Source organism: Sphaeramia orbicularis, chromosome 7 (assembly GCF_902148855.1).
Source record: "Sphaeramia orbicularis chromosome 7, fSphaOr1.1, whole genome shotgun sequence".
NCBI classification, from domain to species: Eukaryota; Metazoa; Chordata; class Actinopteri; order Kurtiformes; family Apogonidae; genus Sphaeramia; species Sphaeramia orbicularis.
The window spans coordinates 48872661-48887923 of NC_043963.1; the positions used below are offsets into that span (position 1 = coordinate 48872661).

General features: G+C 38.4%; 1 protein-coding gene across 4 annotated transcripts in view; it reads right to left on the reverse strand.

The window, feature by feature from the left end:
* Positions 1–4530: 4530 nt before the first annotated feature.
* Positions 4531–15263, reverse strand: part of agrn (agrin) — a 390721-nt gene continuing 379988 nt past the window's right edge. For all 4 annotated transcript variants that reach the window (XM_030138396.1, XM_030138397.1, XM_030138399.1 and 1 more), the window contains 3 exons: positions 14333–14557; positions 12238–12341; positions 4531–5138 (listed from right to left, as the gene is read on the reverse strand). In XM_030138396.1, the coding sequence (XP_029994256.1) occupies positions 4978–5138; positions 12238–12341; positions 14333–14557 (490 nt within the window). In that variant the 3' untranslated portion in view covers positions 4531–4977. The remainder of the gene's footprint in view (positions 5139–12237; positions 12342–14332; positions 14558–15263) is intronic.

Consider the following 15263-nt stretch of genomic DNA (forward strand, 5'->3'; position numbering starts at 1 on the left):
TATTAAAACCAGAAGTTAAAGGTCTAGTGTGAACATCTAAGGGATTTAGAAGGATCCAACTGCAGAACTGGTGTATAGTGTTCATTAATAGGTCTTCATTAGTTTCTGTGTATAAACACAAAAATAATAACGGTTGTTTTCATTACTGTAAAATGAGCCAGTTATATCTACAGAGGGAGTGTCTGTTACATTGCACTGCTGTGTTTCTACAATAGCTCACTTCTTCTTTCTGATTTTTAGGGTTACAGAAACATATTAATCACTCCAGTAATTATCCAATGGAAGGATGTTAATCTTTTTGCTCAGTTAAACCTAGGTGGCTGTGGAGCCACCATTAAATAACTGCTCATTGACAATTCATATCAGTGGCATATTGTCTCTTTATTAGTGCTACATTCAAGCATGACTTTATTGGACAGTGGTTACCAAACTTTTTCATCTTGAGGTCCAAAACATCAATGTTGTGCCTCCTTGGTACTCGCATTTACAAAAACATGTCATGAATTATGTCCTACACATTGCTTTTGTCTTGTTACAGTTTTTTTTTTTTATGCCATTTCATTTAGTCACATCTTCCACATCTATAGGTGTCTCCTCTACATTTCTCATTTCGAAGTTAACATTAATTAAAGGCTTCCAGTTATCACTGGACTCCAATCAAGTTGTGAAAACATTTGAAGCATGATGAGTGGAAACAGGATGCACCTGAGCTCAATCTTGACTGTCATGACCAGGGGTGTCCAATCCTGGTCCTCGAGAGTCTTCCAACACACCTGATTCAAATGATAAGCCTATCATCAAGCTCTGCAGAAGCCTGATAACGACTGTCAGGTGTGCTGGAAGAGGGAAACATCTAAAATATGCAGGATGCCGGCCCTCGAGGACCATGGTTGGACACCCCTGGTCATGACAAACACTGTGAATACTTCATGTACATGTTATATTTTTGTTTTTTATTTTTAGTAAATTTGCAAAAGTTTTAAATAAGTCTTTTTCACTTGTCATCATTGTGTGTAGAATTTTGAGGTAAAAAAAAAAAAATTGAATCTGTTTTGAAATAAAGGCTGTAACACAAGAAAATAAAAAAAAAAGTAGAACTGTAAATACTTTCTGGATGCACTGTATACTAAAAAAAGTACTTAACAGTAAGCATGTGAACCTTAAAGATGTAAAATGTTATATTTGTTTTTGCTTGTGTGTGCTCACAGGGTGGTGATTGTTTTGTGCTGGATGCTGGCCAGTTGTTGACATTAAGCAACTCCATCTCTGGAATTCTTCACTTCTTCTCATCTTGTCTTCAACAGCAGCAACATTATACATCAGTTAACTATTACTAGTTTACAAACAGCTAAAGTAGGAGCCAAAATCATAAGGAAAAAAATGTGAGAATTTGGAAATACACACCTTCCTCATGCAGCTCTCTCCTTTTGATCTAAACCAAAAGTCTAAATATAAATATACATGAAATATATGTTATGGAAAATTGAAGCCACATTTCCCAATTCCATGTTGAGACAAGTGTATGTCATGATGAATCTCATCAGTGATTGGTAATTACAGCTGTTAATCATGCGGTTGTTATGTTTTCAACAGCAACCATTTAGCTGGTTTGTCCCGTTGTCTCATCTTATGTCTGTTTTGTCCCACTGTCTTGTCTCGTCCTGTCCCTTTACACTTTCGTCTATGAGCCCTCCCTTTATGTATATGTATACAAGCAAGGAATGAATAAACATGTGAATATAAAGTTTGAGACTGAAAAAAAATCACAGTTAAACCTCTTACCTGTGTGAAAACACCTGTGATTAGCCAGAAATCTGCAGCATAGATTTTCTTCAACCTGAAACCACAGGAAAGGGATAGATGCAGAGGTCTCATGTCCCGTCAGCCCACTTGAATTACAGTATCGTAAAGGGTCATTTGGACATTTTGCCTTGTGATGCTAAAAAAAATGATCATAGAAACAGCAGCACAGACTCTGAAACTAAGTTCACATAAGCAGGCAGGTGTCTCAGTTCATACTGAAGTACCTAATAATAACACAAGTATTGTAATATGTATACTATGAGGAAACTGAGTCTTGTGTTTTTACTGCAGGTTTACACACACAGAGATGATTTTACTTTAACAAATACACATAATACTGTAATACTAGCCTTTTCTTTCTAGAGTCATGTGATGTGAAAGATAATGCAAATTCAGTCCATTTTAAAACAGAAGAATCACGACATCTGACAAGATCAATGTCCATTTGGTTGACATTTTATTTCATGGTGGTAGGAACACAAGACAAAGGTCATAAAGTTAGTAATGTTCAGGTCATGCCACTCTTACTTGGTGCACTGGCCTTTGAGGAGGCTTGCGCAGTCAGACAGTAGTTTACAGAGGCCAGACATGGAGGTAATCCACATGTAGACATAAATAAGAAACAGAAAAATAGACTAAAAAAACAAAAACAAAAAAAAAACAGTAAATAGATTTTTTGTAAAAAGCCAGAGGAGACATTTGCTGGGCCGCCCCTGGGATTTTCTTGTGTATGATCATTATTACTAATATAATTATCATTATTATTATGTATTACTCATTTAACATCGTGGGGATGAGGCTAATACACTGGCTAAAGTAAGGAAACAGATATGGATGGTGTCTGTGTCACCTGCTCAGAGTTGAAGGTGACCGGTTTTTAAGGCAATTAAAAGTTTCCACCCTAACCTTTTATTGTTCATACACACAGGATCCTCCTTTTACTGAGTACTACCACCTGAATGGGATAAATCCAAAGTATAGTGTGGTAAACAATATGACCAGTCTAAGGTTAATAGAGTGAGTGCTGGAATTTAATCTTTGAACACCTGAAAAAAAAGGGGTTTTCCTGGTCCGGTCTGGACACTCAAGAGCTCGATTATACACAACAGTTATAGCTTTAGGGCTATCCCTCCCCCAGGTACAGAAGTATATCATCGTGTGGGTGAACAGACAAGTCAGACATGGCTCCAGTGTATATTACTAAAAAAAAAAAAAAGAACATAAACCTCCACAGATCACACATTTGCTAAATTTACACTTAAAAAAATTGCAGGGCTGTACAAATACATGTCGCTCAATGATGATTTCAGAAGGGAAACAATTAAGAACTTAAAAAAGAGGGGGAAAAAGGAATAGTACAAGACCATTTCAACCACAAACAGGCATGATTTTGTCTCAGAATATTGCCAAGGATCTCATATCAAAACAAGAGTGTCTTTAAGTCTGTCATCGCAGCTTATTGTGGTCCAGCAGAGTTGACTCCACATTGCATCAGTTCACCGTTACAGGATAGTAATACAAACCCATGCGTTACTATGTTAATTTGTAGTAGGATTATGTGTGTTTCTCCATTTTTTATTTGGCTGTTATGGCTTCAACAGGTCACAACAATATAACAGTCTTTCTCTTTCTCTCTCGGTGTCAACAGCCGAAAAAAAAAGTCCCTCCAGGAATGCTCCTAGGTCTCATATGAAAAGAAATGAAGTCTCAGGCAGAAAGAAGCTCATTGCGTTTTTGCCGTTTGGCGACTGACGGGACGTTTCAGAGAGAAGTGGCTCCTCTCTCTACATCACATCCTCCATTTCCTGGGACTCCTCGGGCATCAGTCTTTGCCTTCAGCACCTCCTTAAGGTCAGATACGGTAACAACTGTTTCCCCTTTATGCACCACTCAAAAGTCCTGCAAAATTTAACTGTTCCCAAGACAATTAAAAAAGAAGAAGAAGAAGGAGAAGAAAAAAAATGGCTAAAAATCGTAAAGAAAAGAACAAAGATAAACATTTGTCAGCTCTGTAAATACCAAAATCACATCGGTGGATGGAAATTAGAGGAAAAAGGAATCTTTAAAAAAATCCACAGTGACGTCTTTAAATTCTTCTTTTTTTTTTTTTTTTTTGGAACAAAATTTGATAGAAAAAAAAAACCAAACAAAAACCAGATTCAAACCAACACTGCAGAAGTGCATGCATTTATAGTGGTCATCAATAAGTTCATCTGCTGATTGTAAAACAGAACGCACAATAGTACATGAGAAGAACCCATCTTACATTATTCACAGTCTCAGGTATTATGTATATACTCTATATTTATAACATTTATTCATGTCTTGACTTATGACTAATGATATGCGAGTCATTGAGGAACGCAGCAGCCTCTCGGTCATGTTGCGACGCAGTGTTAGTGAGTCATATTTCAAAACTAAAGGCTCTGATGGGATTCAGATTGAGTGGAGAGTTTTTCTTTTTTTTTTTTTTTGTCGTCGGCGCTGTGACATGGGGGTTGATCGAGTGCTTTCGACTGTATATTTTCTCACCGTTGCAGCTTGACTGATATCTGAAAGGTCCCATTAGGAAAATATTGGGCTACAGAGGCTGAAAGCAGAGTTTCTTGACGGTGTAATGTCTGCATCTAGCTTTCACAAGGGGGAATGTATAATCATGGAAATGTAGTGGCATGAGCCATGCTTTGGGGGGGGGGGGGGGGGGGGGGGGGGGGGGGGGGGGGGGGGGGGGGGGAATTGGGGAAAATGTGGACGGTTGATATGGCACCAAGACAAGGCAGTAACCAGGGATTATCAGCAGGGTCCACCAATGTTCAAGTAATGAGCAAAAACAAAAACTAAAAGAGAAAGCAGGCTTTCTTTTCCAAACTGACAAGAATAAAATATTTAAATTTCATAGAGGTACCTGCTTTTTTTGTTTGAAAAGAGCTGGGGTGGTAAAGTGGAAGAAAAAATGTGTCAATGGAGGTGCAGAGAAAAAAAAACAAAAATATATAAAACAAAAATTAAAACAACATATTCATTTTCTTTCCATATAAAAAGCAATGAGAAGTATACAAAAATAGAAAATAATTACAGCAGGAGGCTTGGGCGCTATGGAGGGAGCGGGTGGGAGGGTTTCTGTTTTTTGTGTTTTTATTTTCTCCATTCTCTCAATGTTTTGTCTTTGCCAGGTTATTTGGCAGCGGAACAGTGTAGTATTTTGGGGCTGTTCAAGGCGTCCTCCACCAGGTGGAGCTCCACGCCATCCACGACCACGTCCTTGATGCAGCCTACGAAGCCGGTGCTGTAGGCCTTGGGCAGGCGACGGGCCACCGCCAGCTCCTCCAGACCGCCTGAGGACAAACAGACGCATGGGTTAGCACTTTGCACAATGACATACAATGAACAAGAAGCAACAAAGCATGGACCGAAACAAAAGCCAATGAACAAATATCAACGTAGAATACCACTGACACCCAGACAAAAAATAACGACTTCTTCATTCTGGCATCGATGACTATATTTATTTGCACCCTGTAATGAATGTACTGGTGGTATTTCTTTTGTAAATTACTGCTCTGCATATGTCTGTTGTGTACTTATACTGATTCCTTGGCTTCAATAGCAGTAACAAACCAAGCAAAAATACACATTATGCACATGAAGGTAGTTTTATATTTCAGCTAATTTGAATTTTTCAACACTACATATAATATATACTCCTGTTTAACCAACAAGCTGTCTGTAAACATATCATTAATAACATGTCAAAAAGCTGAGAAGATATAGTCCTTAGACATTTTTTGATATTTACCATCTAAGCTTCTGTTTACTGAATAAAATGGCAGCTATACTGGTTACACTGGTAAGGCTATCAAAGTATTTTGTTATACGGTGTTTTGTTAAGTTTATTGTGATCACATAACTTAGGCTTCATCAGCTAATGTTAGCATTAATCGCCAATACATTTTATGGTCTGTGAGCTAGCCTGCTATGCAGGCTAATTTGCATGTTTATACACTATTCAAAGTTGTCATTGTTATCAAGCACAACTTTACAACTTCAGTGTCACTACTAGAGTTATACTGGAAACTTCATTCGTACTATGCATTTAAATGCAACTACTTCCCAAATCCAGTATTCCTATAATACTGTGCTCTAAATTTTAATAAAAGGATGCTATAGGCTACTTAGTTTTACAAGTTGTCAAAGACAAGATGTGTCTAAGACAGAGGTCTGAGGAAACAGAAAAACTTAATTTTATTTATTAATGAATTTAAAAAATATATATATATTATGAGTTGGAGGTTGAGGGTTTAGGTGCCTAATGTTTTCTCAAAATCCCACATCTGTTAAGTTTTTAAAATAACTGCCACTTCATTTCTTCAATCTGTTGGACAGGACTGGCGTGTTGTGGTCAGTTGCTGATGGATTGGTAGATAGTTTACATTAGCTGACTTTATCATCAGATCCATAAAGCCACATTAATTTGGAAGAAAACTCAATATAATATGTCAAAACCAAAATTATGAGTAATTTATTATAAACACAGAAATTCCTGTAAATCACTTAAAAATACTGATGACACGAAGCAGCTCCATTATTGCACATGCATAGAACAAACTGTTTCCAGTATCGATCTGTGGCAGTGTTTGCTTTGTAAGTTTCACACCTCTCTTTGCCCCACATCTGACTCTAAAAAACAAATAAATACCAAACTTGGTACTTTGTACTTGCATGTGTTGCTACTTTTATCTCCATATCGTACTTCACCACAATATGGGACTCATTAAAGTAAGGTAACTCTCTGTTAGAAATGTGTTTCCAAGTCACAAACCAGATAGCATCCCACACACAATCAGGAATCTTTTCACACACTTAACACACACACACCGTGAGTTCAACAGAAAACAGTGAACAACTCTACTTCCCACGACAAACTAACTGATCTGCCAGTCGAAAAATCAGTGGAATGGACATCTAAAGTTCAAACACCAGGAATAGTTTTACGCTTTTCTGACAAATTACAGTTGTGAGTGCTCTGAGAAGGCTTTATCTGCAATGCTTGGGTACACTCATTCTTTCCTAGAACTCGAGCTGCTGGTTGGTTTTATCGGGCTGCATTATTTCCTTTGATATTTCCTCTGATGACAGCAGCTGATGGACGTGACAGGATGACACTTCATTTCTCCAACCGCCAAGATCAAAAGGGAAAAAGAGGCAGAACATACACCTGTCAACACAACTAACCTAAGACAGTCAACGGAAAGAGAGGCTTCTTTTAATTTGACATGTTTCATAAAGTACTCAAGATGTGTTAGGGTGATGACAGTCTGTAACATTATTAATACAGAACCACCTCATTATTTTTAATTTGTTTGCATCTATGGAGCTCCACACATATCACCTGTCCATCAGGCACTTGGAGTTTAGCTGCAGTGTTTTCCTTCACCTGTTATACCATTGCGCCTGTTGTTGCTTTTCATTCCACATATCTTTCATTTACTGTTTACTCCAAAGAACAAAGAAAAACAGGATGATCTCTTTCTGTGTGTTCTATATGAAACGACTTTGCAATACTAATGTTTACAGCAGCGATGGTGACAAACAGTACTGTGTCGGTACATGTCTACTGCGACTATTAAACCATCTGTGTAGGGAAGAAACAGTCCCTGAAAATGGAGATAGAGATGTCGGTTTCGAATTTTTTTTCATAAGAATATCGTTGATGTTAACAGATCACATTGCTGTTGTGACCTTAAGTTCTGCTATGTTCTCTAACTGGTTGTCTGTTATCATTTCTGTGTATTTATTTCACTGTCGTTTTGACATGGCTGAAAATGAGACCATGCATTCAATAATCTCTAGAGATTTAAATAAGAGTTCGACAAAAAAATCTGTTGGAAAATGAAAAGCCGTTGGCTATGTCTACAAAAATCTTCACTCTTTCCATTTGTCTTATGAGACAGTTTTCTAATGCTAAGTTACAATCGCATCTTGAATCCATTAACTTGAATCAGGGCATTCAATGTCCTTGCACTTTAAAAGCTTCTGAATATGTGAAAAACATGTTTTTTTGAGCTGTAAACCAAATTCTATGACTCTAGTGAGATGAAACATCAATCTTGGGGTTAATATTTAGAGAAATTGTGATTTTGTGAGTTAAAAATGCAATTAAATATTTCTAAAGTTTCAGAAACATTTAAAACAGGAAGTTGTGGGTTGAACCTAAGTGTCAGCTTCTCTGTGGGTCATTAACATATGGGAAAAACAACCTACACAGAGTACTCCCCATACAGGTTTATTAGTGTGCTTTCCCCAACGGGAAATAGAACTGATGACGTCTGTTGGATGAGAGATGAAACGTGTTCAAGAACAAAATCAGTCCAAAACCAGTCATCTCTTCACAGCCACCAGACTCCTTCGAAAAAAACCCCCACTTTCCTCATCATCTATCAGTTGTTTGGTTTGTATCTTTGCTAATATTTTAGTTCCAATAACACTGACAGACTAATAGAACAAGGCAGAGGTTCTGTGAGGTAAAATTACTGTTTTTGTTGAGGGTGTTTGGGTTTGAAGACTGTTTCAGGGCCTCAGTTTCCCATTCAAAAGGTTTGTCTAGTGGCAAAGTACAGTGATGAAAATACTCTCTATATAAATTACACTTAAACTGATATTGATATTTGTTGTTTTTTTAGGTGGCAAAGTAGTGAAAAATAGGAGATAACTCTGATCCCCACTCAGTCACAAAAGGAGATGAATACCATAATACAGAATAAAGCCTACTTTGATCTACAGCAGAAACTGTGTTAAAGCTGCTAATTTTAACATAAAAAAATGGGCGAGGGTCATTTTCAGGTAATCATGTAATAATGACATCATAATTATGACCAGTGCATCCCTTCTCTCCAGTTAGATCCTCCTAATCTTTCTTTACACACTGAACTTTTAAAATCTGGCAAAATGTGCATTTATTAAAACTTTCTGAACTTAGTCTTTCAAGTGATATTGTGAAACTTTACCGGAGAATCTCAAGAATTATGACTTCAAAGAAACCCTTTCAGCTTTCCACACTTTCCATTTTCCTCTAACTTTGTGTTTTTTGGCACTCATCCTTATTTTTCCTTAACATGTGATGACCTAATTGCTGGCTGTGTGCCTGACTCCTTTAGATGGTGTTTTGTGCTTTTCCTTTTTTTTGAGCCAGCACACCCAACTTGGTCATTAGTGTCTTCTTCAATATATCAGCCTGAAAAGTCTTTATTCTGGATTCCATTAGATGTTTTCTGAGTGGTGGAGAGGTTGACCCTCGGTTTTGATATTTCCACCTGCTGCCATCTCTGCTCTCTTTCTCCTTCAGAGTTATCTCCACTTTAAGAAGCTCTACTCTCTTTCATGTTTTCACATTACTCCAAGTCTTCTCGTACTCTCGTCTTCCTCCTCCCGTTTGCTCTTTTTTAATCTCCTGGGCTGAGAGTTCATATCCCTGTCAAGCTCTTTACATCCCATGTCCCTGCCCCGTTTAATCGGATTGTGCGCCTCCGAATCAGGGATCGACAGGGCTAATTTCATGCGAGTTACAGATGAATTAATGATGAACAGTGAAAAGGGGATTTAAACAGGAGTAGGGCTCTCAATGGGAGGGCTGTGTGAGGATTATGTATTCTTGCTGCAGGGCCTTGCTCAGCACCTGTTCCACCGTGCTGCCTCCTCGTATGTGTGCGTTGGTGTTTGTGTACCGGTGTGTTTGAGCGCACCTCTACATGCGTTTCTTAAATGTCACTCAGGCTGCATCTCACCTCAAACTCGCCTCTTTTTTGTGCCTCGCACCATGCATTCTAAAGAACAGTCTGACTTTATTTTGCTGCCTTTCTTCGATGCTATTCCCCCGTCGAATGTTCAACCCACCTGTTCTGTGTATGTGGTCTTTCATAAAGGACTCCTCTGAGCCAAGTTCAGACCAAATTGAACTCAAGGTAGATAACGGGCAGACTTTGGTCATTTTCTATTCTGGAGAGCAGACTACATTGGAGTTAGTCAGATAGCCTTTCATTTCACAACATAATACCTGAATAGGCTTGGACATTTTTTTTAACCAAAATGCAATCTTTTTTCCCTGCCAGGGCCTTTGCTTATCCTCTGCAAAGCCAATGAGTTCATTGCTCATTTTTTTGGCAGCGTTCTACCAGTGGCTGAAAAAGTCCTGCAGAATTACAAACAGGGCTAGGTACCAAACTTTTGTGGCACTGGCTGAATTGCTTAGATACCATCAAGTATCAAAATATCCTTATACCAGATTTGATAACCAAGAAGCAATTCTGCCTGTACACTGAGATCAAATAATGCTGGGTATTGGTTTTCTAATGTTACCTTGAACAAACCCACCGGTTCCCATTAATTACCTAATGCCACGGTCTAATGTGTTCCACCACAGTTTAATAGTAAGAGATGTCTAATGTTGTATTTGGCACTGTTTCTCTGGCAAAGCATCTGTGTAATCTGTGCCTGACGTCTGCAGCCTCCAGGAGAGGAGTTATTGTGGCGAGATGATCTGAGCTGGTTTAACATCGTCATTTATATCATCACTGGCACAAAAAAACTCATACAAACTCCTTAATGATGGCAGACTAAAGAATCACTTTAAATACACTTCAATAGAACTAGCTAGGATTGCAAAATAAAAGCTAGAGTAGGATGAAGTGTAAAAAAAAAAAAAAAAAGGCCAGAATGTGAAAATCGACGTCATTTTCCTGTAGGCCGCCCTTCCCTGTGATCAACCAAAGTCTCCAAAAGACACAGCTACTTTTCTAAAGCTTAAAAACAGAACCAAGAGGAGATATTGAAGTTTGTCTTCTGTTGTTTGCCCTTGAATTACAATATGCTGAAAGAATAGAAAGTTTTATTAATATTCAAGCTTAGCGATGTCACGAAATACTGCATACTGAAGCTTTAATGTCCAGTGTCACCCATATACAACAGTCACTATGTAAATACCATAATTACCCAGGTACACAACACATTTAAGGTTAAAAAGAAAGTTTGGACAGAGTTGTTATTCACAACATAAAGCACTATGCCTATGTATAGCATATTGTCCACCAATGCACACATGCATAACTACTGTAGACTGATTTAATGGTAAAAAGTTTTTTGTTGTTCTTGCCAGGAAACCAAAACATAAAAAGAGACATTTCTAAGACTTGAAACAAACTATTAGAGATAACACATAATGGTACCTGGTAAATTTGTTTATGGTAATCAGATTTCCTTAAGTGCAACCCCTTTGTAAATGTAATTTAATAACATAATTTCATTAGTAACAGACAGATCTGAAAAAACAGTTAAAGCTGCAGTGCTTTAGTTTTTTTGGAACTTAAGTGCAAAAATTCCATTCCGTAATTCCCCATGTGCTTGCAATGCAATGCACAGGGGACTATTGTTTTTAGGTGTAATTCTACTCCTTGTCTGTGCTTTCAGGCTGTAGTCTGAAAAAGTCTATGGCACAGTGTCAGCCTGTGTCACAGGTGTTTTCAGACAAAGGGTCCAATCTGAGACTGACATCTGTAACAACTGATTGTTGTTGATCAGATTCTGTCAGATGTGACCTGGATGTGGCTCAGCTACTCTAATCTTTGTCTCAACACCAAAGCTAGGAAAAGTTGCATCACTTTTTCAACAACAACATGAAACAACGCCAGGTTCACCTATCTGTATATATTTAGTCTTTGAATTTGGACTCAGAGGAGATAGCTGCAAAAAGAAGGTATGGGTATGAAAAAATGGAGATGTTGTACTTTAATTTTCTAAAGTTGTGAAGTATACCATTAGAAGTGACAGTGTATGTGTCACACTGTAAAGATGTAGTAATGTAGCACATTTCTGAAAGTATTTTAAACTGATGGATAAAGCTGGAAAGTCCTATAAAGATAAACCTCAATGAACACAACACAATAATGCTAGAGCCCTTTCCTGATTACAGGTATTGTTGAATTCCCACCACTGTAGCCAGTTATAGCTTAACAACTAACTAACGTAACTAACTCACAATGTTATTCCTCTCTCCTACATTGTTCATTACAAGTACATGCACATTTATAATTATGTAAATTAGTTGATGAAGTCATTTAATAACTTCTAGTGACTTTAAGTACAGGCAATAGATATTTTCCTTACTGAGTAGTTGGCAACACTGCAGACAAAACAGACAACATCAAATGCAGAAAAGCTGGAAAAATCTAAATTGTTATTGTGTAAAGTGTAATGTATTCTGTTTGTGCTAATATTGTCAATAAAAAAAAATATTTAGCAACCAGTATCAAAGCCGAGGTGTTGGTATCGTAAACTTCTTGAACGATATCCAGCCCTGATTACAAATACAACATCTTTGTGACTTCAAGTATGGCACATTTTCATGTTTCACAGACGTTTTATGTTAAGTGTGTGGGCACCTACCCAACCAGAGCGCTCCGTCTGTGTCCAGTTGTGTCGCTGCCAAAGGTGATGACCCTGTTACCGGTGCTTCATTGCCAACCTGTAGGGAGCCATCTCGCAGTGCTCTGTGGAAACGTGGGAAAAGGTGCAGTTGGAAGCCATTCAGATGCACGCCTGTCACCCTGAATAGCTTTAAATCGCAGTTTCATTTAATCTGAAACATCAAGACGCTGCTGCTCCACTGCCAGCGCTCTAAGCATTCACATCACTGCCTTTGCCAAGCAGCGTACTAAATGTGCCTGTCTACCAGCTAACACATGGCGTTACAGCTCCATTCATTTTCTGCACTAATCATTAGCTTTAGAATTGTGACGCCTGGGCTAATTTGAACCCTCTAAAGTGGGTCTCCAACAGAAAGAGCATCATTAAGAGCAACTCTCCAACACAGGCAGCCATGTAAGTCTGAGATCCACATTCTGCAATTTGCACCTACGTCAATTATGTCATCTTTATGTGGTCTTCCAGGCTGCGATGAGATTTGTCCATATCCATGAAATAGATGGAGTGGCTTTTCTACCATCGATTATTCTTGCATTACACGATGAAAATGATCTAATTATCCACCATACTTGTACTTGCAGCTGTGCTGAATGAAAATGTTCAGTGGCGATAAGGCTCAGATCAGACATGGGTCATTTTCAATTTTCAGGCAGGGAATTTGTCTCTAATGAGGGGATCCATTTATGTGACATCACTGAAGACCTTGTTTTTATATTTTCAATAGTAATGATAAAGCACTTCTTAAACCTCACCCAAACTTATGTCTGATTTTGCTCTGTACTTAGTGTTTTACAAGACATATCTTTACTTAATCAGTTTTATAAGTCTGGCAATAAGTATATGACCTCAGTCAGACAGCGGTGGAAGGTTCATGTATTGTATTTACTTTAAGTACAATTTGAGCTACCAGCTTTACTCAAGTATTTCTATTTTATGCCACTTTATACTTATGTCCTGTACCATCTCAGTCAAATAATGCAGATTTTACTCCACTACATTGTTCTGATGTCTTTACTTACTTTTCATATGTACATTTCACACCATGGGTACAACATCTGCCAGGTAACCAAATGCAGGTTTAAGATGTGTTTCAGCCACATGGTCAACAAATAAACCAGAAGTTCAGTATGTGCAATATGGCCTCACATGTCTTCAGTGTGAGACCATTTTTTGCGTGTGATATCTTACAAATACTGTAGCTCACTCATATTTCACATGGCTCTGAGTTGATAACAGCTCCACCAAACAGTGACTTTCCCCTCTTAACTTCACACATGATTTGATTTCAATAAATGCTCAAATCCACCTATGTGCTTCTAAAAAATGAAAGATAAGTCCTCAAACTCAAAACAAACTTGTGTATGAGACCATTTATTTGTCTTCTTTCCTCCTCCATTTATATATGACTGATATATGATTTACCTGGAGATGCTATTTATAAAACAATCAAATTAATATAAAATGGATATAAAGTTCTTCAACAACGCTGATAACTCACTGTTAATAATAATAATAATAATAATAATAATAATAACAACAATAATAATAACAATAATAATAGATATCATCATATATCAGCACTTTTACTATGATTCAACGTTAATACTTCTGTGCTTTTACTTAAGTAGAATTTTTTCATCTAGAACATGTACTTGTAATGTAGAATTATAACATAACATGTCAGTGTCGAGGTCTTTATTGTACTAAAGGATTTGAATGTGGCACAAAGTTTACGGTGTATATTTATATCATACTCCATCCCATCTTCCTATAAGGTGCCAGAATATACAGAGATCGTTCAGTTGTTGTTCTTTTCTATTGTTTGTCAGTGCATCTAAGCAATCCGATGTGCCATGCATCATAGTCATGCATGACCAGGCATGAAAATACAGCTAATGTGAAACTAATCAGAGCCATCTCGGTACGAGGGCTCACTGTGTAGCAGCAGAATAATGCGAGAGCTTACACACTTTGCAGCCACAAAAATGTAATATGGATTAAGTCTAATCCTGGTCTAACAGTAACAGCTTTCTCTCCTTGATCTGGCCCATCTTACCTGCTGGCCTTGATGCGTATCCAGCGGTTGGTGTCGACTCGCACTGAGGAGCGCAGCACCACGGGTTTGGAGCCCAGGTCGTACATCATCTGGACATGTCCATCCACGATGGCCAGAGCAATGTAGTCTGAGCGCTCCACGCCCTTCCCGCTCCACAGCACCAGGCCATGAGTCGCCTCTGTCCGGATGCTCAGCTCAAACTTGTTCACCAGCAGAGCCTTCTCACTGGCAGAACAGAAAAATGGGTAGTTAGCTTTAGGTCTCGTCCACTAAACCAAGTTTTAATCCTTGGGATAGCTGATACAGCTTGGTTGAATGTTGTGTCATATGTAGCTGCATATGTGAAGGAACCATCTTTTGCCTGCAGTGCTAATGATTCAACTATGGCATATGGTTGTGTTTGCTTACAAATAACCAAAAGCCTTTGCAGCTGAGCTCTACAGTCTCATCCTGACAGAATTATAGTCATTTTAGGAGAATCAGGAGCTGAGATGCAGCTGAGATCAGGAGAAGCAGGGGGCTGTTTTGCTATTAGCTTTCCTCCATCCTACTGATCGTGAACTGCATCGCTGTGCGGCGCTTCCTGTGTTTTTATGCCTGTGTGTGCGTGTGTGTGTGTGTGTTGTGTTTAGGCAGCTGTTTGATCTCCAGTCTCTTGACTGCTACAGCTGAGGGGGTGATTTGGATGTGGAGTCTAAGCGACTTCCACCTACCCTTAAGAATCACAGGGGTACCGTCACTGTTGCACATTAAAACACATACTCTGCAATGTGCCTTTGTGCATGAATGAAAAGACACCTACGGGCCCCAATTTTGTCTGAGATAAGGGCAGACATCCAAAGACTCACACCTACAGTTTGCCTGTGTGACCCTGGGTTATTACAGTTAACAAAAACTTACAGAAGACTAAAATGACTAAAAGCAAACTCAA